This window comes from Carlito syrichta, unplaced genomic scaffold (assembly GCF_000164805.1).
Source record: "Carlito syrichta isolate Samal-C Ts95f unplaced genomic scaffold, Tarsius_syrichta-2.0.1 Scaffold305170, whole genome shotgun sequence".
NCBI lineage: Eukaryota > Metazoa > Chordata > Mammalia > Primates > Tarsiidae > Carlito > Carlito syrichta.
In genome coordinates this window covers 56,834-84,509 of record NW_007249266.1, presented here as the reverse complement: position 1 = coordinate 84,509, position 27,676 = coordinate 56,834, and the positions used below count along the sequence as shown (strand labels likewise).

General features: G+C 42.4%; 1 protein-coding gene across 1 annotated transcript in view; it reads left to right on the top strand.

Moving 5' to 3' along the window:
• TRANK1 (tetratricopeptide repeat and ankyrin repeat containing 1) overlaps positions 1–27,676 on the top strand; it is an 85,242-nt gene that overhangs the window by 39,800 nt on the left and 17,766 nt on the right. The window contains exons 9-17 of the mRNA XM_021714044.1: positions 3,158–3,319; positions 6,372–6,626; positions 8,516–8,692; positions 9,643–12,555; positions 14,932–15,131; positions 15,450–15,587; positions 20,320–20,466; positions 21,578–21,734; positions 24,878–24,966. Coding sequence (XP_021569719.1) covers positions 3,158–3,319; positions 6,372–6,626; positions 8,516–8,692; positions 9,643–12,555; positions 14,932–15,131; positions 15,450–15,587; positions 20,320–20,466; positions 21,578–21,734; positions 24,878–24,966 — 4,238 coding nt within the window. The remainder of the gene's footprint in view (positions 1–3,157; positions 3,320–6,371; positions 6,627–8,515; positions 8,693–9,642; positions 12,556–14,931; positions 15,132–15,449; positions 15,588–20,319; positions 20,467–21,577; positions 21,735–24,877; positions 24,967–27,676) is intronic.

Sequence of the window (27,676 nt, the reverse complement as noted above, 5' to 3'; positions counted from 1 at the left end):
ACAATAAATCAAAAATTAGCCGGGCGTGGTAGTGCATGCCTATAGTTCCAGCTACTTGGAAGGCTGAGGTGGAAGGATTGCCAGAGCCCAACAAGTCAACGCTGGGGTGGCTGTGAGTGTGCCATGGCACTTCAGCCTGGGTGATAGAGTGAGACTCCAACTAAAAAAAATACAAAAAATAAAACTCTGTGATTATAATGCATAAGCAACTTTGTATTCTGATGTTTCTTTTGTCTCTTATTAAGCTTATAGGACATCTGGAAAAAACAACAACAACAGAAGTTCTGTGAAACAAATAAGTTACTCCCAGTCTTCCTACCCAGGGAGTACCATTTGTCAGTATTTAGCAATGTTTCTTCTATGATTCCATTCTCTGATTTCTTTCATGATGTTTGGAGCATTCTCTGATCTATAATTGCCTTCTTAACTAGTCTGAGCCATGTAATCACTTACTGTACAGCTGCATCAAATTGTCTCGTTGCCAAGGTTGATGTGTCTCTGTTCATTTTAATGTGACTTTTATACTAAACTAATTTTTCCTGGGGGAAGAATGATGTTTCTGAAAAGCTTTTGTGGTTATGGTGTGGGGAGACAAAAAACAAGTTTTCATCCACTTGACGGTGAAGGAAGTTCTTCTTTTACCAAGGATCATATTTTTCCGGTACTGTGAATTTTCGTTGCTTTCTGCCTTCATAGGTATTTTGGGATGAAGATGGGAGGCAAAGCCCAGGGGTGCTAGCCAGACATTGTTATACCACACACGTTTTCCATCTCAGTGAGTTTTCTTTGCCGGTTGGTTACCATTCTCTCTTTTCTGGAGGACAGTGGTATAGTGGATCTTGCTTCTGCCAGGCAGCTGAAGCTCTCTTGATTTGCCTCAGAAGTGGGAGTGTGTTTGCTTCTGGTGTTCTGATTTGATTTGTTGCAGTGTGATTCAGATGTGTGTCAGAAGGTGTAGCAGATGTTGGAGCTCTGCTCGGGTCCCCTTGGATCTGTTTTACCATTTCTGTGTGCTCCTTGACATTGGTGTGCCTTCATGTTGAATGGTCAGCATTCTAAGGCTTGTTTTCATGGGAGTGTCCTTGGGCCTGTGGAGCCTATTTTGCTCATGTTCCTTCAAACCAGAAGTGCCTGGGAATGTGCATCCTCCCAAGGCAGTCTGTAGCCAGTGACTAATAGATGTGAAAATATGGAAGTCCATTTCTCTTGCCTTGCCGAGGGACAACTCTTAGGTGTCTCACACTCCAGAGCTTCCCTATGGGATAAGGCTGATGGCACCCTCTGTGGGACTTTGCCTCACACTCTTGTTTGGCTTCCTCTCCTACTCCTGTCCTGCTTCCCCTCCTCTCTTACTGGTCTTCCTTGTTAATAAACGACTTGCTTACAAATCCTTGACTTGCCGTTGTTGCTTGGGAGCCTGACTGCAGGATGCTTTTCATTTCCTTCTTATTTTCAAGGAATCCACCCTTTTTTTTTTGAGTTGGAGTCTCACTCTGTCGCCCAGACTGGAATGCAGTGGCATGCTCCCGGCCACCGCAGCTTCGACCTGCTGGCCAGACAGTGTTATGCCACACACGTTTTCCATCTCAGTGAGTTTTCTTTGCCAGTTGGTTACCATTCTCTTTTCTGGAGGACAGTGGTATAGTATAGGATCTTGGTATACCTTATGCCTCAGCCTTCCAAGTAGCTGGAACTACAGGTGTGTGTACCATGCCTGACTAATTTTTGTTTTATTGTAGAGACGAGGTCTTGCCAAGTTGCCCAGGTGGGTTTCGAACCCGCAGGCTCAGGCAATCCACTTGCTTTGGCCTCCCAGAGTGCTGGGATTACAGGCTGAGCCACCGAACCCCGCCTAGTCTATCTCTTTCTGTTGTGTTCTGCTGTGAGAGAACATGGTATTGAACATTTGCTCATCTCTTTATAACCATGATAGCACTTCTCCTGTGGACCAGACCCTTTTCATTTGGTGTGAAAATAGATGTCCAGTTTGCCTTCCTGTCTGTTCAGTAAGATTCCATTTAAACTAAGAATGCTTTTTTGAGTGTATAAACTGACACCAAATGAAAAAATTATTCTTTTTTCACTGCTTCATCAGTGGGTGTTTTCTCATGATTACTTTCTCAAATAAATTAAACCAAGGGGATGTTGTCTTCCCTTCCTTGGGCAGAGGAATGGCTCCTTACTGAGCTTGACTTTTTCCACTTGCCAGTAAGACATATAAGTTTGGATGGCTGGCGGGTAGTTGGATGTTACCTTTGTACTAAGTTGTTTTCCTGCTGTCATTTCCTGAGTTGTTATATCAATTTTCTATTACTGTATAAAAAAAACTCCCTAAATTTAGTGGCTTAAAATGACAGGCATTTATTTAGCTCATGATCCTGCAGGTCAGCAATTTAGTCTGGGCTTTTAATATATATATATATTTTTGTAGAGATGGAGGAGATTGTACTATGTTGCTTAGGCTGGTCTCAAACTCCTGGCCTCATGTGATCCTCCCACATCAGCCCCCTAGTACCTGGGACTACAGGCATGTGTCACCATGCCTAGCTTGTGTGTGTGTGTGTTTGTGTATGTAGAGATAGGGGTCTTGTTATACTGCCCAGGCTGGTCTTGAACTCCTGGCCTCAAGTGATTCTCCCGTCTCAACTCCCCAAAGTGCTGGGATTATATGTGGTGAACCACCACCTGCCACCTGTTCCCTGTTCTTTAGACTTAATTGAATTTCTTCAAGTTTTTATAGTCTTATGTGATTTTGACTGGGCTCTTTCACATCTGTGGGGCTTCAGTTTGGACAGCTAAGCTGATTCCTTTTTGTTCTGTGTTATTTCTCATCTCTCAGCAGGATAGCCTGGACTTTTTCACATGGTAGAGGCCAAAGTCTCAGGAGAGTCAAAAAAAGTATTCAGGGCCTCTTGAGGCCCAAGTGCTGAGCTGGCACAAACTTCACACCTCATTCTGTTGGTCATAGCAAGTCATGAAGCCAGGCCAGAATCAAGGGAGAGCCAAGGGGACACAGGCATCGCTTCTCAATGGGAAGAGCAGCGAAGTCACATTGCAAAGCATGTGGATACACGGAGGGGGTAGAGAATTGTAATTTTTGCGATCACTGTAGCTACAATTTCTGTATTTAAAACCGTCACCTGGTGCTGTTTTGTAGGTCTTAGCAACTGTAATGGAGCTACTAGTGAGGCTGACATTTACAGGAAATCCTTGGAACAGCTGGTGAGGCACATGAACTCAAGAAACTGGTTATCGCATAAAACCTTTATGAAGCAAGAAGTTGTTCAGAGGTTTTTGCGCCTCCTTTCTTCTCTGCAAGGTAATTTTTTTCCACAAAATTCAATTGTATTGATGATTTATGGTCATTAAAACTCTTTTCTGATGTCTTTCTGAAAAATAACTAAAAAATAAATGTAATGTATCTACATGTGAAACATTCAAACAGCACAGAATATTCTTCAGTGAAAAAGTTAGTTATGTACTCTCGAAACTTCAGTTTAAAATCCCATCCCCAGAGGTAACCTCTGTTACTAGTTTTTCATGTCCTCCTAGAATTACTCTTTGCATATATAGTCATTTTTTAAATACCACAGATGTTTCTGTCTTCTATAGATATTGGCTAATGTTGGAGTATAAAGTTATCAATAGAATTGAATGTTCACTTTTTTAATTATGGGAAAATCAGGAAAAAAAACTTTAGATTACAAACTTTAGATAATTTGGGAAGATTCCAGAAATCCTAAGCGGGTAAAATTGAGCACTTTTTAAATTGATGTTTTATAAAGCTGAGATGTCTCAGTTTTACAAACAGTGCAGAAAGGCATGGCCTAAGGAACCAAAAATACTTCTCAGGGTATGCAGCAGTTGATAGTCTTTAAGGCTCGGATTTTAACATTGGAGTCCTGATTCTACCACTTACCAGAATTGTGACCTTGGGCTAATTACTTAACTTCTCACAGCTTTGGTTTCTTCATCTCCTTATCTCCACCTTGGCTGGGGAACTAAGAGATAGGGGTGTAGAATACTTACTCGTTGTACTGCACATAAAATGTTAATACTTATTGGTTGTTAGGGTGGGTTGAGGTAAGGCTAGGTTGTCAGCCAGATCTTTCTTGGATATCAGTGGGTCAAAGACAAATGGCACACACAAAACTCTAGGATGGGGCCATCTTTCATGGGATCTATTAGATACAGACATTGTGTAGAAAATGCATCTAGGGAGCCTTTTGTTTTTGAACTTAATGTCATTTAACCCATTAGGACTGTCCTCATTTACGCTACAGTTGTGAAAACATAACCTGATTTATTGGTATTTGGTAAAAATACCACAAGGTAGGATTGAAGCTTCTTCAGTGTCCTTTGTGTCTTATGGTCTGTAGTTCCTGTGTTTTCTTTGTATTGTGTATGTTGATGTGTGTGTTGGCTAGGTTATTTTCTCTCTTTTCCTCTCTGTTCCTTACTTTTGTATCTTTACCCCAACTCTCTTGTAGAGTTGAGTGGGTCTCTAACTTACCCAATTTTTTTTGACTTTTTTTTCTCTTTACTTTTCTCCTTTCTCCCCTCTTTGTTTCCTTATTGGCCATAGGGTAGGGTATTTAGAACAGTTTCTGTTAGAAGTAACAAACCCAAACTGTCTTAAATTGGCAAAAAAGTAAATCTTTTTGATTCTCTTACTTGAAAACTCAGGCTGGTTTCAGGTGTAGCTGGCTTCAGAGACCTAATCCTAAATGTCACTAGGGTCCACTATTCCCCATTTTTAAACTCAACTGTCCGTCTCAGACTCTCTGTGGAGATGAGGTCGAGGTCTCTAATCTCTGGCTTGTCCAGCATTTCTGTATTTATGGACCCATCTCTCTTTCTCAGTGGTTTGAACAAATGTCTTAGGCTTCACTTTTGATCACAATGTGTACTTCTGACCCAATAACTATGGTCGAGGATGAAGAGTCGTGATTGGCTTAGACCCATATGCTATTATATCCCATCTTTACCTCAGTAGAGTATGCTGAAGGGTGGGCGAGTGCTATTACTAGAGGAAGCGAATGGATTCTGGGGAACAAAAATCACAAATGCCTATTTTAAAAGTTTGCCTTTTACACTTTTATTCGAATTCCTGTTAAAATAAGATAGACTAGCCTATATTTAATTTTTTCTTATTTTAAAATGAATATTTTAAATATTAAAATGAATATTCATTTTAGAAAATTTGGGGAAAGATGAGAAGCAAAAGCTAGCAAATGCAAATCAAGTTGCTCTTATTTAGGTAATCCTTGATTTTTTTTTCCCCTTCTGCTCTTCCTTTGCTTTTTTACTAGTGGGGTTGCCAGACAAAATACAGACTACCCAGTTGAATTTGAATTTCAGATAAGCAATGAATAATTTTTTTTAGTATAAGTATGTCCAAATCATTACATGTATATACTTACACTAAAACTTTATTTGTTGTTTATCTGAAATTCAAATTTAACTGACATCCTCTGTTTTTATTTGCTAAATCTGAAGATCTATTTTTAAAGTTTTCCACCATTAAGATTCACCAACAGTATAAAATGGGATAACCAGTATCCTGTCTCTAGACCTCAAAGAGTATATGGAAACACATATCATATTAAAAAATTAAGAATTCACTGCAGCCTTGACCTCCTGAGTTCAGGTGGTCTTCCCACCTTAAAAAAAAAAAATTAAGAATTGAGGAATAAACCATCCTTTCATGATCACCCTACAACTCCTGACTTTTGAATTATTCTATAGTATCATCCTGTATTTCAGTATTTGTTAAACAGGGTACAGTCATCATATTATGCAAAATTTAAGTCAGGCTTTTGCCCCTTTGATCTCAATAGAATACTCTGAACTCAAGCATTCTGCTTTTTTTTTTTTTTTTGACTGGAGTCTCACTCTGTTACCCAGGTTGGAGTGCAGTGACATGCTCACAGCCACTGCAGCCTCGGCTTGCTGAGCTTAGGTGATCCTTCTGCCTCAGCCTTCCAAGTAGCTAGAACTACAGGCATGCACCACTACTCCTGACTAATTAAAAAATATTTTTTTTTTATTTATTGTAGAGATGAGGTCTCACCAAGCTGCCCAGGCTGGTCTTGAGCCCGTGGGCTCAGGCAATCCTCTCACCTCAGCCTCCCAAAGTGCTGGGATTACAGGCTGAGCCACCGAGCCCAGCTTTCATATATTTCTAACCTTCTTAAGAAGTCTCAAGGTGAAGTAATGTGCTCAAAGTAATTAATTACTTGTTTATAGTTACCCCAGTGCTGAAAAATACTGACTTAAATCCATGTTAATTATATGTGGGTGTTAGGTTGTAGTTGGGGGTGGAAAAAATCATATGAACATTTTTGGGATGTGTTTTATTCTTTTGAAAGAAATTTCTTCTGACCTGGTCTGTGGCATTAATCGAGACTGTGCCAACACCATCATCAAATTCTTACTGGAAAAACAGAAATGGCCTGAAGTGCTTCTGCTGCTCACCCGCAAAATAAGTGGGGAGCCACCACTTGGAGATTGCCTTATGAAAAACTGCAACTTCTCGGACCTCGACATCTGTACTGTTGTCCCTCTCCTCAGTGCCTGGGACCAGCGGAAGACACTGCTCCTGGGCTGCCTGATAGACAATGGAGGTGAGAATGACTAGCTGATGAGTCTTAGAGAGAGGTCCAAGTTGTCCTGATGGGGGAGTCAGGCCACTGCCTGATCTTCCCTTACTGTTGGAGACACCCTGAAGTTCTACCTCATTCTCTCTCCTTATCTTCTTGTTTTGCAACAGTGATAGAGGTTTCTGCCCTATAGGAACTCTACATTTTTTTTTTCAGTTTGCAGGTGCCACCTTTCTCTTTGTCTTTTGTGTGGAAAACACAGTATGTGGAGGGTCCTTGGCTCTGGTTTAGCTCCCAGCGGTCATTTCCTCCTGACCTCTGGCTAGACTTTTCCCTGCACTGAATATGCTGTGTGAATCTTTGTCAACTCTTGTGGCTTTTTTCCCCCTAATCAACAGATTGGGATTTGAGATGCTTGATTTTAAAGAAACAGCCAAGTAATTGGTGGGTGGAAGCATCTGCTGCTTTAATCAGAACAATCACACATGGCTGGGTGTGTGTCTGGAGTGTGCAGACATCTTGCAGGATTGGATTTTTCAACCTAATTTAGAAACACCAACCTCCTTCCACTCCATCCCTTACACCCCCTGCTAATGCCACTACTAACTCTGGGGCCCTGGGCATGCTATTTATGCCTTCATGTCCTTATTTGTAAAATGGGAATGATAACATCCCTCTTTCTTAGGGCTGTTTTTTTCTCTTTTTTTTGAGTTGGAGTCTCACTCTGTTGCTCAGGCTGGAGTGCAGTGGTATAATCACAGCCACCCCAGTGTTGACCTGCTGGGCTCCGGTGATCCTTCTGCCTCAGCCTTCCAAGTAGCTAGAACTACAGGCACGTGCTACCACGACCAGCTAATTTTTGATTTATTGTAGAGATGAGGTCTTGCCAAGTTGCCCGGGCTGGTCTCAAACCTGTGGGCTCAGGCAGTCCACTTGCCTCAGCCTCCCAAAGTGCTGGGATCATAGACTGAGCCACCAAGCCCTGCCCTTAGGGCTGTTTTGAATATAAATGAGGTAACGTGTTCAGGCTTTTCAAAGAGTACCTTGGCTGTGATTTTCTGCTTGCTTTGCCCTGTAAGGGGCAATGTCCTTTGTAAGGAGCAGTAACACATCAGTCCTCAGCCCTCAAAGTGCAAACACCGAGCAAAGCCCTTAGCCCTTCACGCTGCCCACAGCTTTCTGGAGGCAAATGAGTGGCTTCTACAATTTATTTCTTCATACCCCTTCCTTGCATGGAGTATTATTTCCTTTGCCCATAAACTATGGCTGTTGTGGAATTTCTGTTTTATTCCTTGATTGAGCAAGCACTTACAGAGCACCTCCCAGGATCAGGTCCTAGGAACCAGGTCTACAGAGGTGAACACACAGCTGCTGGAAGCACATCCACGGGGGCTGCAGATCTGCAGTGGGTGGGTCTGCCTTCTGGTGGAGGTCAGGGAGACTCCGTGCAGAGGGGCTCTGTGAATTGAGCTAAAAGGAAGGTGATATGGGGGTGGAGAGGTGTCAGGGAAGATGGCAGTTGAGGATTGGAGCTTAGTAGAAGTAAGGGATGCTGGAAGTGTGCTCACACCAACTGTGTGTCAGGAAAGGTGTTAGGCAAACGTGGGAGTTTAGTTGTTCTCATGCCCTGAACTCACTCCAGGGCAATGCTGATGGTGGGAACTGTGCTTCTGTGGTGGGATGAGATGGGGAGCTGGAGAAGTTGGGGGCCAGCAGCCGGGTTTTCACCCTGGGGGTGACAGGAAGCCTTGCCTCCCCGGAAAGAGTGGTAGGAAGATCTTGGAAGTTAGGTCAGCATCAGCTCTTCTCTTGCACCTGAGTAGCTGAAGTGGTGCCTCCCTCATCAGGTGAGCTAAGCTGTGCCTCCTCATGGGGTCTAGCTCATGGTGCCCTTCCTTTCTGTCTTCTCCTAGCCTTGCCTGATGGTCTCCAGGAGAACCAGGAGAGGCCACTTGTCATGAGCCTGAAACATGAGGACTTCGAGTTGGCTCTTCTTCTCTTGACCAAGGGTGCAGACCCCCGTGGTTTTTCTCTCACAGAAGGTGATACTCCTTTGCATGCAGCACTCCACATCTTTCTAGATATCAATGGTAAGCCCTTGCATTTTAAGCAGTCCTTTCCTTGAGGAGGAAGTTGGTTATTAGAACTGATCCTGTGCTTTGTGGCCTTTTCTTTTGTGAAAACCAGTGATCTGAAAAAGCCTCGTTTCTTGGCCATGCCTGCCCATATCCCCTAGTCCCTCATGTATAGTATGATGGGAAGAAGTTTCTATCATGGTGAATGGTTAGGATGGGTTAACTGAGCATTCTTTTTTTTCTGAGTTGGAGTGTCACTTTTTCACCCAGGCTGGTGTGCAGTGGCACGCCCACAGCCACTGCAGCCTCGACCTGCTGGGCCCAGATGATCCTTCTACCTCAGCCTTCCAAGTAGCTACCACACCCGGTTTACTTTTTGATTTATTGTAGAGATGAGGTCTCACCAAGTTGCCCAGGCTGTTCTCGAACCCCTGAGCTCAGGCAATCCTCTCACCTCGGCCTCCCAAAGTGCTGGGATTACAGGCTTGAACCATTGCACTCAGTCTGTTGAGGATTCCTAAGTTCCAGAGTTGGCTGTTGGTAGCTGACAAGTACTTTCCATTTATTTATACCATTTTCAAGTGTCCTGTTATGAAGGATCTTACTAGAATATTATATGGTAATTTAATGAGATACTATTGACATGTGGGCTGGATAATTCTTTGTTGTAAGGGGCTATCCTATGCATTGTAGGATATTTAGTAGCATAGAGGGCCTCAACATATTAACTGCCAGTGGCGCCACCCTGATTGGGACAATAAAAAATGTCTATAGACATTGTCAGATGTCATTGGGGAGCACATCATCCTTGGTTGAGAACCACTGGGTTCTTTAATGAGTATCATATTTTGGGGGAAGTTCAGTGTTGTGAGATGCTCCAAGCTGGCATCTCTCTCAAGCCCAGAGTATGTTGTCCTCTGAGAAGTGTGGCTCAGTGCTCAAGGGGTTTTATTTGTGTCTTTCAGCTGACATTGGTTTTAGCTTCCTCAGCCACCTGTTGGATCTATTCTGGTTCAATGCCACTGAATTTTGCTACCTCAACCCCAACATCCAGGACAGCAATGGGAACACGCTGATGCATATCGTCTTTCAGAGGGGCATGCTGAAGCGCATGAAGAAGCTGATAGACCTGCTGGTAAAGTTTGACATCAACTTGAACCTGAAGAACAAAGAGGGCAAAGATGCACGGCACCGGATTAAGAAGAATGACTCTCTACTCTTGGCCTGGAACAAAGCTCTGATAGAGAACAAGCGGAATCGCCGGCAGGACTCTGCTGCGCACCAGGGGAAGCTCTCAAAGTCCACTGCCCCTGGCCATCCATCTCAGATCAGACCCCAGGGTTCACTCAAGTCATTGCCATGTGATGCCACTGCCAGAACTGAGTCTGAAGGAGGTGCAGTTCCTGACAGCTGGGAGACACCCCTGGATTCCCAGATGACCAGGCGAGAGCCTAGAGCCATCAGGCCACACTCTCTGAGAGATGAACTTGTACAGGACATCACATTTTTGATTCAACAGGTTGAAGTGGCTATATCTCTCCTAGAGGATTGTCCTCAGCACCCCGAGCATCTGGAGGTAGGAGCTGGCATGGAAGTACAGAAAGATGAGCTCCAGCCAACCCTGAGTGCAGGGGACTCTGACTGTAGTGGGAACAGTTTTGTCATCCCTGAATTAGGGGAAGGACAGGCTCAGGCAGGGCTTGAGGTGTTGCAGCTCATTCCTGCTGCTAACAGGAGGAGGGAGGGTAGTGATGATCACGATGACTGGAGCATGCAGGAGATTGAGACCTGCCTCCAGGACTTTGATAATATGACCTGGGAGATTGAGTGCACATCAGAAATGCTGAAGAAACTGTCCAGTAAGGTAATGAGCAAGGTCATGAAGAAGAAAATCATCCTTGCCATACAGCAGCTGGGAAATGGTGAGTGGACCCAGGGCCTGCAGAAGCGACTGAAGCACCTGAAAGGAAGCATCCAGCTCTTCGAAGCTAAGTTGGACAAAGGAGCCCGGATGCTGTGGGAGCTTGCCATTGACTTCTCCCCTCGATGCAGTGAGGACCCAGAGAAGATCATTGCCATGGAGCAAAATACCTACTCCATGGAGAAATCGGGACGGGTCTACACAGAAATCATCCGGATTTGGGACATCGTCTTAGATCACTGCAAACTGAAAGATTCCATCAGGGCCATTTGCATTGCCTACAACCGGGGCTTGTCTTGTGTCTTGCGGAAGAAGCTGAAGGGTATCAGTAAAGGCCAAGTGTCAGCTAACATGAAAATCCAGAAGCGTATACCTCGCTTCTATGTGGAGGACACCGAGGCAGAGAAGGGCAGGATGTATGTTGATCCCGAGTACTTCCCCCCAGCCAGTGTGGTGGAGACAGAGTACAACATCATGAAGTTCCACAGCTTCAGCACCAACATGGCCTTCAACATCCTCAACAACATGACAGCAACAGTAGAGTACCCCTTCCGGGTGGGCGAGCTCGAGTACGCAGTGATTGACCTCAACCCCAGGCCGCTGGAGCCCATCATCCTCATTGGGCGGAGTGGAACTGGCAAGACCACCTGCTGCTTGTACAGGCTGTGGAAGAAATTCCATGCTTACTGGGAAAAAGCTGATCAGGCAGAAAGCCCGTTGCTGGTCAAACAGACCTGGTCAAAGAGAAGGCTGGAAGCGGAACCTGGAAAAGAGGGTCCAGGTGGGGAGGAAGAGGGGGAGGAGGAAGAGGCTGAAGAAGAGGAAGAGGAAGGTTCCATCCAAGTGGAAACCGAAGACAGCACAGATGAGGAGCAGGAGGGTGAAGTCTGTGCAGGTGGAGCCGGTGTGGAGCCTGTGGGGGATGGCCAAGTGGCAGAAGTACATGTGCCAGAACAACCCCACCAGTTGGAGCATTTACATCAGATCTTCGTGACCAAGAACCACGTCCTGTGTCAGGAGGTACAAAGGAATTTTATTGAGCTTTCCAAATCTACCAAGGCCACCAGTCACTACAAACCACTGGAACCCAATGTTCACAAACTCCAGGACCTGAGGGACGAGAACTTTCCTCTGTTTGTCACTTCCAAACAGCTGCTCCTTCTGCTTGATGCTTCTCTGCCCAAACCATTTTTTCTGAGGAATGAGGATGGAAGCTTGAAAAGAACCATTGTAGGATGGTCCACGCAGGAAGAGTTGGTTATCCCCAATTGGCGAGAGGATGAGGAGGAGGCTGAGGTGGACGGGGACTTCAGCGAGGAGGATAAAACTGTAGAAGCTCGCACAGGTGACAGTGACCCCCGGGTATACGTGACGTTTGAGGTGTTCACCAATGAAATATGGCCCAAGATGATTAAAGGGAAGACCTCCTACAACCCTGCACTGATTTGGAAAGAAATAAAATCTTTTCTGAAGGGTTCTTTTGAGGCCCTCAACTGTCCCCTTGGGAGACTCACTGAAGAAGCATATAAGAAACTAGGGAGAAAACGGTCCCCCAATTTCAAGGAAGACCGGAGTGAGATCTACAGCCTCTTCTGTCTGTATCAGCAGATCAGGTCCCAGAAAGGTTATTTTGATGAAGAGGATGTTCTGTACAACCTATCCCAGAGGCTGTCAAAGCTCAGGGTGCTCCCATGGTCCATCCACGAGCTCTATGGCGATGAGATTCAAGATTTCACCCAAGCTGAGTTGACATTGCTGATGAAATGCATCAATGACCCCAATGCCATGTTCCTCACGGGGGACACAGCCCAGAGCATCATGAAGGGCGTGGCTTTCCGCTTCAGTGATCTGCGCTCTCTGTTCCACTATGCCAGCAGAAACACCACAGACAAGCAGTGTGCCGTCCGGAAGCCCAAGAGGATCCACCAGCTGTACCAGAATTACAGGTCCCACTCAGGTAAGTCCAAGCCTTGGGCTCACCTACTGGGGGTACATGGGCACAGACCTCTGGCTGCTTGAAGCACCGTCTCGTTAGACTTTTGCAGCTGAAGTAAGGGCAGTACTTTTCTAGTTTGTTGTAAATACACTCATAAACGAGATCTTACAGTTTTGTCTACTACTGATTCTTAAGTTGATCATTCAAGCTGTGGTTGGGTAGAAAGTGGATCTTTAGGCAGTTGTATCTTAAAGGGTTTGCCATGACATGAAAACATTTCAGGAGAACATTTAAACTGCTTGAGAGATTTTGTGAAAACTCTTTGACAATACCTGCTTATTCCATATAAAGTAATATATCAGTTATAAGTCATTAATCTTTAGTGTAGGTTTTCTCACAAGAAGCAAAAAAAGGGAGGGTGGGAGGTGGTGGGAGCTAACACACACTCAGGTGCTTTTAATTTGTATCTAGTTATGTATTGTTGTGCCCCTTCTCTGTGCTAGGCACTGTCCTAAGCAATTTACACATAGCACCTGTGCTTAATCTTTACAACAACCCTACAAGGTAAGCATCAATTACATTTCACAAAGGAGGAAACTGAGGCTCAGAGGGTTTAAATAACATGGTATCTATGCCATCGTATTTCCTCTATAACTTACAGATGTTGAAAACTCACCTTCTAAGTCTTACAAGTATCCATGAACAATATGGAGTATTATTTTCATGTTTAAAAACTATTTAGTGGGAGCATGTTGGCTGTATATTTCTGCAACTGTGTATTTTTGCTTAATGTTATGTTTCTGAGATTTATATGTATGTTGATAATGTGGAATCCTAATTCATGCATTGAGATTCACTTAGCATAAAATTCACCCATTTGAAATGTGCAATTTAGTGGATTTTAATATATTTACAGCATTGTGAAACTGTCACCATTATCTAATTCCAGAATATTTTAATTATCTCCCAAAAAACTTATGGCCATTAACAGTCACTACTCATTGTCCTCTTCCCACTTCATGGAAACAATTCATTTCTCTGTTTCTATAGATTCACCTATTGTGGACACTTCATATAGATGGACTCATACAATATGTGATCTTTTGTGTCTGGCTTCTTTCACTTAGCATAATGTTTATCCATGTTATAGTATGTATGAGTACTTTATTCCTTTCTATGGTTGAACCATCTTTTATTTTTTGAGTATGGCTATAGCAAAAATTACTTACGTAGTTTCCTAGAATGGGCTTGTAAGTGGATTCCAGCTTTTCACTGCAATGAACACTTTCATGCCCTTTTCTGATTCTCCTGATAATATAAATAGATTTTTGGCTCCTGTTGTCTGTCAATGAGAAGGGAAATGCAGTAGCAACTGATTTACCTAGATTCAGCAGTTTTCCCTTATGCTTATGATTGTTTTATATATTAAATATATAAACATTTATACGGTATACTTCTAATTATAGTAATATTGGATAGTACAATTTCCATTTACTATTTAATAATAGCAATGGGGACACATTTGCCCTTTTCACGGTGTTCTAACTATACCACTGAATTCTGTCTGCTGTCAGGCCAAGAGCATGGACACTTAGCCTCTAAGATTAGTGAAGAGACCCAGCAAGATCTGTATTCAATCCAGCTTCAAATCCCATCACTTTGAGTTGTTCATTAACTTCTCAGACCTCAGAGTCCCTATTTGTAAAAGTGCGATTGTCTCATTTCTCTCACTGGGTGGTTGGGAGAATTCATCGTTGTATGGATTAAATGGGATGATTTTTATGAAGGTGCCTATTGTATGGCACCTTTTCAGTGTCACTTCAGAGCTTAGAGTGGAAATGGGACCCAGGGAGAAAGCTCTTTGGAAAATCCTCTCCCCTGCTCTGTCAGTTTTTCTTAGTGTAGTTTTCTCTCAACAGGGTATAAACCTAGTGGAAAAGGGTGATGGAGTCCTTGGTGGCTGTTCCAGCTAACATGTAGCACTTCTGTAACCATGGTAACAGTGCTTCCAGAGCTCTAAGCACCAATGAGAGGTAGCAGGGTAATTCTTGTTTTCTTCCCATTGTCTATATTAACCCCTTATATGAACATTCTAACAGCTCTAATTGTTTAGATTACATTTCTGCCTTATTCTTTATGAGGTAATTTTCTCTAATGAGATCCCACTAAACCCTCTCAGCAGAGATGTGTATCTCTGCCTTCATCCACTGCACCCAGAGTAGTATGACTCAGGGTCACCGTGATAATCAAATGGGGATTGGAAATAGGCTCACAATTTTACATACTGTCAGGGCTAAATCTGCTTCTCAGGAAAAAACAAAACCACCCCCGACAAAATAACCAAAAAACTTAGCCCTCTTATCCAATACCTGACATATGTTTTCTGTTTTATCCCAGGAATCCTCAGACTGGCATCTGGAGTGGTGGATTTACTTCAATTCTATTTCCCAGAATCTTTTGATCGCCTTCCGAGGGATTCTGGCCTGTTTGATGGTCCCAAACCAACGGTCCTGGAGTCTTGTAGTGTAAGCGACTTGGCAATTTTGCTACGAGGGAATAAAAGGAAAACCCAGCCCATTGAATTTGGAGCCCACCAGGTGAGCTTCTTGGGATTGTATGTTTTGAAATAAAAGGCAGTTTGCAATTGAAAAAAAGGTTTGAGAGGCTAAATTATTTCACAAGATGGAATTCAATAGCCCCTATCTCAGAATGGGTGAATTCCAGAGATGGATGAATGACTAATTAATTGTTTTAGTATTTCTTTTGGCCTGGCTGATCATGTTCATACTGACCATTTCTTTTTAAAGACATTTCTTGTCTCCCATAGAAATAAATAGAACTTTTCCAGGTTTTTTTCTGTGTAGACTTTGATGTTCTTCTGTTTTTTGTTGTTTGTTTATTTGTTTGTTTTCCAGGTAATCCTTGTAGCCAATGAAATGGCAAAGGAGAAAATTCCAGAAGAGCTGGGGCTAGCACTTGTACTAACAATTTATGAAGCAAAAGGCTTAGAATTTGATGATGTCCTCCTTTACAACTTTTTTACTGATTCTGAGGTATGTCATACTGAATCCTTTTTACACAGTTCATGTATATGTATGAGCTGAACTTCTGCTCTGAGGAAGAGAATTGGGAACTGAGGATAAGAACTTGTCTGAGGTGCCTATTTGCGTTTTGGAGCATCATCTGTTTCGTGCTGAGTTTTGTGTGTTTAGATGTGGATTTTGACAAAGGCTGTGGGTTGTTTTACAGTGTGTCATGGGCTGGTTCTCCCTGTGCCCTGCCCTTGTCTGGCTCTCTCATCTCCATCTTTCTCTAAATGCCTAGTACCCAAGTGCCAGTGTCCAGTTTTCGTTAGCCCCTGTTGTCCTTGGTTCCCAAGATACCCAAGTTGGAGCAAGCTCTAAGGAGAGCCTTACAAATGAAGGCAAGGTTATCAGTGTCCATCCTTGGAGGAAAAACTTGAGCAAAGTCAGATCATAAGAGACAACTCTAGGAAGACAATTGAGTCTTGTTTCCTGCCTTCTGGATCGGGTAATGTTGGGTCATAGAACCGCTGCCCTGCATGGAAGTCCTCTCTGGCATGGCTTCACTACCACTGCTTGCTACCCATGCAGATAGATGATGGCAGCCAGAGTTCCCAGACTGAACCCCAGTGACTTCTTTGTTGGCCCACTGATTTCACTTGGTTCCTGAGTCCTTGTAATGCTTTTTCTCTCCAAGCTTAGTTCCTTATGAACAGAGCTACCAACTCAAGGCCATTGTCCTGGGTTTTCTAGCTTCTGGTTTCTCTTTATCACCATCTTTTGCTGGGGACTCAGGCTGGCTGTGAGGTCTTCTTTGGGGCCTTAGCTGACTGTGTCATGGTCCCTTTTGCAGACTTCCATTGCACATGGTGCATACTTGAAGGGGCTATTGTGTACCTAAGTCACTGTTGGCTTTGACACCTTAAAAATCTGCCCCAGAGATGACCCTTTAAATAGAGTCCTTACCTTTTTTTTGGTCATTTTTAAAAATGTCATGTTTGCCCTTATATCTATGGCTAATATTGCTATGGGTGCTTTGCAGTTTATAAAGTACTTCTTGAATGCATTTTCCTATTTTACCAACCCTCTGAGGTTGTGTGTATTTTGTTAATCTCATTTTGTGGGCAAAGCAAAAGGTCACTGAGGTTATGTAAATTGCCCATAGTCATAATATAAAGGGCAGAGCCCAGAGGCTAACTCAGATGCTTTGAGTTCTAATTCTCAGTTCTCTTTCCATTGGTCTCCCTTCTTTTAAAACCTTGCATGTGAATTGGCTTCCACAACCTTCTGCAATGAGTGTATCATTACCATTCCTTAGGTATATTCCTTTTCTATTAAATTTTGTTACTGGTCTTTCCACGCCACCATCATGCTTTCAAGAGCATCAACAGTGCTGAAAAAGAGAGGCAAACTCTAGGTTCTTATCAGGCTGTGCTCCAGAGTCATCGTCTGGTTTCTAACTGTGATGATGAAGCATGGTTACATTGGCGAATTTGAAATCATTGATGTTTACAGAGCTGAAAAAATTGTGAACTTGACAACAGGTTAAACAAGTGTGGTGTGATCAGCCCCAGATTTGATGTGCAACTCAAAGATCTAGAAAAGTGGCAGAATAATCTGCTTCCATCCTGCCATTTTGGTTTCATTGTACTGACAACCTCAGTTGGCGTCATGGACCACAAAGAAGCAAGAAGTAAACACATAGGAGGGAAAATCCTGGGATTCTTCTTCTTCTAGGGATGTAATGCATATGTACAAATAAAAATTTTTTGTTACTAAAATAAGATGCACACTCATTAATCCTGGAACCATTTGTAATCTCTGAGAACTAACTTTTTTTCTGATAATACATCCATCAGTCATGGTTGGCTTGAGGCTCTCCTAAAAGAGGTATGGGTAAGACTCTGTTGTTCCTATTCTTAATTAAGTGCCATTTGCATGCTTGTGCCGGTAAAAAGCTCCAGGAGCTTTGGACTTAAGGATCTGTAACTTGTGGTCAGCTTCGTGAAAGAAAAATCTATTTATTCTGTTTTACCTTAATTCTGGAAATGGCAAAGTCTCACATATCTTGATTCCATGCTCCCACCAACGGCTCAGTGAGTTGACCAAAATTAAAATAATCCCAAGCTGAATTTTGTTGGCATCCACTTCATCCTGTGTGCACAATAAAACTTCTAAAACGATTTTTGATTTGGTTCTTCCCCGTGTTAATGTGATCATGAATTCCCTGGCTACAAAGCACACCCTCAGTTTATTATTTACAACCTTCAGATCAAAAAGAGTCAGTCAGCACATGAGGGAAGTGCCTTAATAAAAGCAAAAGAAAGACAGATCACATTTATCTCTAGTCTCCCATGGACTGGCTGCTAATGTGGGATTTATTTCAGGGTGACTGACTGAAGCCCACTGAGCGGTAATTGCTATTTGACCATGGGGAACTGTGGAGAGCTTCTCTCTCCTTCCCTGGTCTCCTTTCCCACCCCCTGTTTATGTTTCAGACAAGCGCTCTCTTTGAAGCAGCTGTTGCCTGGACTTGTGAGTGGGTGGGCTAGGAAGGGGAGGGGAATCCTTGTTGCCCTGGTTTGTGATTCTTCTTTCTAGAGGATTTATTGTACTTGTTCAACCACATGGTCACCAGAGCCATCTTCTGAGAGGGGAAGTGACCAAGGAATGGCTACACCAAATTCTTAGCAGTCATTCTTCCAGTCACTCTCAAACTGTCCTCCTGTGGGGACTTGGAAGGGTGACTGGTTTTTATACCTTGCCCCAGTAGGAAGTCCTTTCTTTCACACTCATGTGTGAATGGGACATGGGACCAGAGGGACTTTGAAAACTACGACCTTTTATGGGTTACCTAACTGACTTAGAGAATAGGTCCCTCAAAAGTGGACCTGCTAGTAAAATCTGTCTTTTCCTTCACAATTGTTGGTCCCAAGAGAAGAAGCTGGAAATCTTAAATGCTGCTTCTTTTATTGCTACAAGTGCAACAGACCTGTTTCCTTGGTACAAAGGACTCACTGCTAAAAGGCCTTGTCTTGAATAAAATGTGTTTGATTCATGGAAACGGGTCAGTCATGTGACATCTGAGCAGCTTTTGCTTCTCTTCCAGGAGTTTTAAAATACATTGTGCTTCTTTGTCCCTTTCAAGGTCAGCCGGTCTGCACCTCATGCTTCTTGCCAGGAGGATCTGCTCAAATGTCAAGCACTTGTGTCTTCTGCCTGCTCTTCTTGGCGAACAATTTTGTTGTCTAAATAGCTTTACAAAGAGGACAGTCATATCTTAGTTTTTAAGGGTCAGGGAAAAAAATTAAAAGAGGACAGTCATAAATACGTCCTGAGGATTTTTTAAAAACTTTCCAACTCCTTAAATAATTTCATGATTAATATCTTTTTTCAGAACATGATCATTAATACCATAATTGATTAGTAGCATAACCATTCCTACTTAATAGACAGTGTTTAAAGCATTTAACCTAATTTACATAGTTTAAGTTATGGAGTAACTTAAAGCGGGTATGAACTCTATCCACTTCATCTTTTCAGCATCCTTGAAAAGTTACGTAGATGACAAGTAGCACTATTTTATAAAAAGAAAAGTAAAGGCTAGGAGAGCTAACTAACTATTTCACAACACACAGGAAAGTATGAAATATGAAATTTCTTAGGAATTTTAAATTCTAAATACTGCATGTAATCTGGGGCACTTCAACTTTACCAGAGTCTGCAAACCATAGCTTGTTGGCCAAATCCAGCCCACTGCCTGTCTTTGTATGGCCTGAGGGCTCTGAATGGTTTTTATACTTTTAAGTGACTTAAGAAAAACCCAAAGGAGAATAATGTTTCATGGCACATGAAAATTATATGAAATTCAATTTAGTGTTTACAAATAAAGTTTTATTGGAACACAGCACACGCATTCATTTACATGTAACCGTGGCTGCTTTAGTACAGCAGTGGCAGAGTTGAATAGTTGCAAGAAAGACCATGTGACCTGCAAAGTCAAAAATATTCATTATTTGACAATTTAGAGAAAAAAATTTGCCAACCCCTGGTCTACACAGTCCCTTTGGTTTTGGGGTTTGGGTAGAGGAAAAAATGAATAAAATATCAACTATTTATCAAGCATTATATTGGACATTTGACATTGATTATCTCTTTATTTTCTCAACAGAGTTGGGTAATATTATCCCCATTTTACAGGGCAGGAGAATGTATAATGTGTCTAAGTTCACATATTTAATAAATGGGAGAACTGAGATACAGATTTGTTTTGTCTGATCTCGGAGTCTACCTTGCACGGTGTGCCCCATAGCCCTTGGATTTTCTTCATCCTTTGTTGAATAATGTAGTTAGAAAATTCTGCCACATATGTCTTCACTACTGACCCTAAGTGGCATCCCTCAAACATGTTGTGAAAAGGGGTGAAGATTCCTCCGTCTGTACTGTTTGTTGAAATTCTTTCAATGAGAATAACTCCCCGGGCCCTTAGCATTCCTTCTGGAAAGGGGTGCGTGTGCCTGACTTCTTAGCTCTCTTGGCCAAGTATCTGGGGAGTTTTCACAGTAACTTCTCTGGTCTCTGCCTGTGCAAACTGAGCCCCCTTCCATCCATTCTGAGGCTCTTGGATGGTCCCTTTCTCACAGCTGGGCTTGAAGACCTGGCCCCCAGATGAGGCTTCATTTTCCATGGAGCTCAGGGAGGCTGTATGTGCAGTTCAGAAACACATTCTGTTGGTCTTTAATTTGTCGTCATTGTTGTTCAGGCTTACAAGGAGTGGAAGATCATATCCTCATTCATACCTTCATCATCTGACTCCAGAGAGGAAAACAAGCCACTGATTGAAGTGCCCCTGGAGAAACCAAGGTCCCCTCAGGGTCGGTCTGTCATGGTAAACCCAGAAATGTACAAGGTGAATTTCTGCTGTCTGTCAACACGCTTACTTGTCGAGGAACCAGTAAAGAAGACTTGGAGGAGAAGATGAGATGAAGAATAGGCCTTGCACTTGGCTGGTTTTCCTGTATTTCAGCAACAGAGTAGAGGATGGGAAAGGGAGGGACAGGAATCTAGTTTTGGCAGACTCCCTTTTTCTCAGCAGAGAGATGGGCTTGATGGACAGTGAATTGCCTGAAAGTGGAAGGGGGAGGGTTTGTACCTTTTAGTCACCTGGAACTCAGCTCTATTCAGGATTTTTGATGCAGTCATGGGGTAAGTCTTGATTAATTTAATATTAATGATACTTAGAAGTGTATGACTATAATTTTTAGAAATAAATCAGAGCAGTTGTGTAAGGTGTAACTCTTGGGGTAATCTGAATGAAGGGTACATGGGACCTGTCTGTACTGTCTTTGTAACTTTCAGTGAATCTATAATTATTTCAATTTATTTGTTTATTTTGAGTTGAAGTCTCACTCTGTCATTCAGGCTGGAGTGCAGTGGCACATTAACAGCTCACTGCAGCTTTGACCTCCTGGGCTCAAGCAATATTTCTGCTTCAGCCTCCTAAGTAGCTGAAACTACAGGCATGCACCACCATGCCTAGCTAATTTTTAAATTTTTTGTGGAGATAAGGTCTCATTATGTTGCCCAGGCTGGTCTTGAACTCCTGGGCTTAAGTAATCCTCCCCCCTCAGCTCCCCAAAGTGCTAGGAATACAGGAATGGGCCACTTTGCCCGACCTTTAATTATTTCAAAATGAATACCTAAAAATTACAGCAGAAACAGGAACAAAACAAAAAAAAAAATTTTTTTTCATTTTTATTTATTTTTATTAAAGGGTTGTCCTATACAGAAGGAGTACTCACTAACCCTTTCAGGTGGGAAAGTTTTCATAGCCTTTCTAGGGCCTCGCTTACCCATGCTGTGGTCACCATGAGTTCCTGGTATCCTGCTCTTGACTCTGCTGTGCTCCTCTAAAATTTGGTGTTTGTATTTTTTCAAAATCAGAATAAGCTCATTGAATTGTGTCCCATTGTAGCTATAGACGAAAGGCTTATTATCATTGTCCTCAATCTTGTCTTTAGCTCCTCAATGGAGAGCTGAAGCAGTTGTATACTGCTATCACACGGGCTCGGGTCAACCTCTGGATCTTTGACGAAAACCGAGAGAAACGGACTCCTGCGTTCAAATATTTCATTAGAAGAGACTTTGTCCAAGTTGTGAAGACAGATGAAAATAAAGGTAAGATCCTCATTATTAAAATAGCCTCAGTCTTGGAGAAAGAATGTTTCTCTCACTCTTCTTATGTTCAGGCATAAAGGGTATAGCTGTTTAAAGGACTTTCCTTTTCACGATCTTCTGAGAAATGAAATCTGTTATTCAGTTGCTAAGGTGTGTGAGAAAATGAGATTGGAAGGGTTAACTCTTTCAGGGAAGACCTTTCATCTGTCCTTTAAAAGCTAGAATCGTGAACAGGGTTAGAGGAAATAGGTCGTGTTGGGAGAATACAAATTGCTATGAGCTTTTGGATAACTAATTGACAATATCTTTTTTTTTTTTTTTTTTAGAAAGCAGGATTTATTGAGAGGGCAGAAAAACTCCCACAGTGGGAGGGAACCCGAAGGGGTTCCCCCAAGCAATTCCATTTCTAAGAATCTGAGATATTTGTGTTCAAAATATCAAAGATATATGTATAAGTAGGTTTATCACTAGTCCTCTTTGTAATTATAAGAAACTAAAAACAACGTCAGTGTCCACTAATGGAGGAAAGGCTAAATGCATTTTTTTCAGTGGACTACTATGCAACTATTAAAAAGAATAAGATTAATTTCCATTTACTGATGTGGAAGGATATTCAAAATGTATTAGACGAAAGAAAAGCAAAATTTAAGCTGTATGGATATAATGATCCAACTGGTAAATAACTATATTATGCAAATATAAAATTATTTATGTACATCAGTGTATCAGAATAGAATGTTTATGCATGTTTGTATATGTGTATATGTATATCTACAAACACCTCTGAAGTGTCTTTAACTTTCAGAACCAGTTCAGTTTCTGAGTTGTTTAACAAAAACTAGGTTTGTGGAAATTTAGATAATGAGACAACAGGTTGTCTGAATTTGTTTACTTCCTCAGTTTCACAAAATAAGAACCAAGAGTTCAGATAATAAGGGATTAATTAGAAAATTTATCTGTATCCATTTCCTGATTATGGATCACAAAGTGTATGCAAGGGTTTGAAGATACAGCCTGCATATAAATACATGTGTACACCTACTATTTCTGATGTAAAACTGTAGTGGTTACCTCTGGTGCTAGGACTGATGGGCATGGCATTTTTGAGTAGACTTTAAATTTTTCTGTGCTTTTTGAAGGGTTTTAAAAAATTATACAGTGTTTTTATAATTAGCTATTTAAAAAATGAAATGATGGTCTCCTCCTGGGATAACTGAGAAGAGAAATAATCAGCCCTTCATGATGGAGAAAATTGTTGTCTTTCTTGATGGCTGGTTGTTGTGTTGGCTCCTCAAAGCCATAGTTAATTTCTTCAAGAGTAGGGCAAGGAGCAGGGCTTGGCTTCTGTAGAGAGGTATGCTGGTTTCCTTAGCATTCCTAGCCTGTTTTATGGAGACTTTTTCTGGTTACTACTCATTGCTCGGGGTACCAGGATTCGATTTCTCTTCCTAGGACCTGACTATTGTGGTGTGATGGAAAAAGCCGAAGGCTTGGAGTTAAAAAATCATTGCAAAAACTATCTGTGTAATTACGTGATGTGGTTCAGGTCTCACTTTCTTTTCTTGGACTTTTATTTCCTCAGCTAAAAGGTTTTTGACCTAGCATGGTCATGCTTAATCATTCCTGCAGCTCATACCCGTATTTTCCCCAAAATATGTTCTGGTACCCCTTATTAGAGAGATTATCAAGGTACATATTTTAAATTTAAAAATTCAAAATGAAAAAAGTTTCAATTTCTTTTATGTTTCGGTAGCATTAAGAGTTCAAGAAAAAGTGCAGTCTTAATTACGAATTACAAGTTGCACATGGTGAAGTCTTTTTGAGCATCTGTTCCCTTTGTGCAAGGAAACTTGGAATGAGTATAGTGACTATGCATTTGTGTTTCTCCAACATGGTGCCTGCAGAATTCACTTGCCCTATTCAGTGATAATATAGTGTTTTGTTGTAAGAACAAAATGTTACCAGGGCACCCATAGTGCACATGAAGTCAGAACAAGACATTTTGGAGTCATCACTGCACAGTGCTACAGGATACTAGCAGAGGTAGAGCAGGGAGGGATCAGGTTATGACACCAAGTGTGTGTTTTTGCACCTTCAAACAAATCTGTCATGTGTGCCTCACTTCCCTGGTTGGTATCCATTGGATTGGGTGTCTCTGATCCCTTCAGCTCTGATTTGGCTGTCTGTATTGTCCTGGTATTTACTGTCTTTTGTGAGCTTTATGAAGCTGTGGTTTAGAACATGCAGGGACTGTCACCCTTTGTTGGTGTTACTCTAGGGACTGCAGTTGGGGAGGGTTGATATAGTCACCAGCCGGCTAGCAAGGATAATAGAAGGGACAGGCAGCAGGTGGTTGTAATAGTCTGTGATCACCAACAGGAGTGTGTCAGATTGCTTCCTGTGATGAGAGCAAAGTCTGCACATTTGGAAATACTTTGAAATTTGTCACCTTGTTTCTTGCTAAAGCCCTGGTCTGAGAACTTGCTAAGAGCTGCTTGGCTTTGGATTTTCAAGGAGGAATTAGTAATTGCTGTCTTCTGATCTGTAGTCATAGAAAAGGAAAGTAGACTAAAATTCAAAAACCAAACCACATCCTTTCTTACTTCCACCTCCACCTTTCCATACCCTCACCAACACGTGGTTTGGGAAGCTAAAATGTATCTTAAATGAATATTAGATAGACAATATTCTCTTGCTGCCGTATCAAATTGCCACTCTGAGTGACTTAAACAACAAAAGTTTATTTTCTCACAGTTCTGAAGCCTGGAAGTCCAAGATCAAGGTGTTGTAATGGTTGATTTCTTCTAATGCCTTGCTCCTTAGCTTCCAGACCGTTGCCTACCCTCTGTGTCCTTACAGTCTTTCCTCTGTGTTTACTTGCCCCTGGAGTCTCTCTGTGTGTTCTAATTTCCTCTTCTAATAAGGACACCAGACAGGTTGGATTAGGGCCCACCTTAATGGCCTTGTTTTAACATAGTCACCTCTCTGCAGGCCCTGTCTGTCTCCAAATACAGCCACAACCTGAGGTACTGGAGATTGGGACTTTAACAAATGAATTTTGGGGGGACACATTTCAGCCTTGAACAATAGATTTAAATGAATGAATGCCCAGAGAGGCACATCTGCTTTTCTTTTTCATTTAGACTTTGATGATAGCATGTTTGTTAAGACCTCAACTCCAGAGGAATGGATCGCCCAAGGAGAATATTATGCCAAGCACCAGTGCTGGAAGGTAAGGGGTTCGGCTAGGAGCCAGGGGTTGAGGGGTCCTTGTCACTGGTGGCCCTGGCAGGCCTCAAAGATTTTCCACAATTGCATTTGTCACCAGAATAGGGTGAGGGTAATAGTGCTTGTGCCACTTCTGAAATATCGAGTCACCCTAAGATGAAGAGAGCTCCTTATCCTGTTTCTTCCTTAGTCAAGGCACATGCCACAACCCTTCATTTTGGCCAAGTGCCAACATGTGTTCTAACACATGGAGGGCTGTGGCCTTTGCCCCCCAGGAATCTTACTTTCTTTCCCTCCTATACTGCATGCCTAAAAGCTTTTGCTCTCATCATACTGCATTTTATAGCATAACAGGTTCATTTTTTGTTTTTGTTTTTTCAGATTGATCAGACATAGATTTCACTGCCAATCTGAGTCTGGTGAGCATAGGTTAAGCTTCATTACTAGACTTTACTGACCACTTCCCATCTACAAGCCACCTTGGTGGTCCTGAGCATTCTCCGAAATGTCTCTGTAATGTTGAAACCAGATTAAAGAGCCCTGTTGCTTTTCCCACATACCACATCCCTACACATCACAGGGAATTAGGTGGGGTACCATGGCATATATCTCCATGAAATAGTGGTAATGATGACTTCACGTGCACATTGCTCTACTTAAAGAGTATTTTTAGTTTTAGTTTTAGTTTTGTTCTAATAGCAAGAAGTTTGGTCTTAGGGTTGACTGCAGCTCAACAAAGTCAGCATGGGTCCAGTCTCATTCCAACTCTTCCCTGTGTCATCTGCAGCTTGTCAGAGATGTTCCCCTTCATGGTTGCATAATGACTGCTGCAGCAGCTTCAACCATTCTATTCCCTCAGCAACATCCCAAGCAAGAATGACAAGCAGGGACTTTCTTCTTCTCGTGGATCTCTCTCTCTCTCTCTCTCTCTCTCTCTCTCTCTCTCTCTCTCTCTCTCTCTCTCTCTCTCTCTCTCTCTCACGCTCTCTCACTCTCTCTCTCTCTCTCTAATCATGAAGCTCTAAGTGGACTTCCTCTTATATATCATTAGTTAGCCCTAGGTCACATACTCCCATCTAGCTGCAAGGGAGTCTGGGAGAACAATCTTATCTGACCATTTCAGTCCTTTATGCGAGGCAGATTCTGCCATCAGGCAAGGGGAAGAAGTGCTGTAGTTAGCTAACCAACTGTGACACTGTAGGCACACCCACACAAAAATGCACATTTTCCTAAGATTTGACTATCCCAGGTACTTGGAGTGTCCCATGCCTGCAGCTGCATTTGATACTTCCTGGAAGAACAGCTGGAGCTGGGTTTTGGACAGATCACTTTGTTTCCTTTCTATGCCTCAGTGTTTATGTTAGGAGGCTCTAGCTCCTCAAATGTTACAAGAAAAGCTTCTGCAGTTTCTCTTGCCACTTTGGAACAAATTTTTGGAAACAAGTGTTTTCTCTGAGGGCTCATCCTGTGCTCTAGTGATCTTTCTTTTCAGTGGAGTATCATGGAGTTGGGCTCCAGTGAAGTACTGGGAAGTGACAAGGACAATGAAACCACAAATCAGGACATAATAGAAGCCACAGTGTGAGGTGTCTGTGGTCTGACATATCTGGAGAAGAAATTGGGAAGATTTCTCAACCATAGTTCTTTTTTTTTGTTTGTTTTGTTTTTGCATTGGAGTCTCTCATTCTGTTGGCCAGGCTGGAGTGCAGTGGCACACTCATGGCCATCCTTTTGTCGACCTGCTGGGTGCCAGTGATCCTTCCACCGCAGTCTTCCAAGTAGCTGGAACTACAGGCGGTGCACTACCATGCCTAGCTAATTTTTGATTTATTGTAGAGACGATAAATCAAAAATTGCCCAGAATGGTCTCAAATCTGTGGGCTCAGGCAATCCACTTGCTTCAGCCTCCTAAACTCCTGGGATGCAGCTACACATCTTAGAAGAGTTTGGTCTGCTGTGGCAGGGGAAATGGTTTACATCAACAGCAAATAAGTTACATCTGGGGTTTATCAGTTTTTGCTGCATAACAAACAACCTCAAAACTTGGTGGTTTAAGACAAGTCATTTATTTAGCTCAGTTTTGAGGATTGGCAATGCTGAGTTCACTGGGGATTGGCTGGCTCTTGACTTGGGGGATAGGAGTGACTGGGGTTCCTGAATTGTTTCCTTCTTTCAGCGAGCAAGTGTGGGCTTGTTCCCATAATGCCTAAACAGGGTTCAGAGAGTGAGAAGAAGCACACACAAGGCCTCTTGAGGCCTGGCCTTAGAACTGGCCCAGTGTCACTTCTGCTGAATTCTATTGGCCAAAGCAAGTCACAGCCCAGATTAGAAGGGAGGGGAAGCGGACAGCATGCTTGAGGAGAGAAGCTGCAAAGTGGCTCTGTAAGGGGTGTGGACAGATACAGGGAGGGTGAGGAACCATGGCCACCCTTGTAATCTCTAATTGGGGTGAACAAACAATTTGCACTGTTGTCAGTCTGGGTATGTCTGAAATGTATTTTCATAAATACCTAGTATTTAGTCGGAGAAGTTGACTGAGCCCCAAAACTTTATTCACTGATCATCCTTATTATATATGGAAATAAATAAATACTGAACATGTGGCTGTTGTAAAACCAAGAATTTCTTTTTGGTGGGGCAAGGGGCAGTTGGTAGGGAGGGAAGGGAGGGATGACATGGGCAGCAGGTTCGGGTATGAAATTGGAAAACTATAT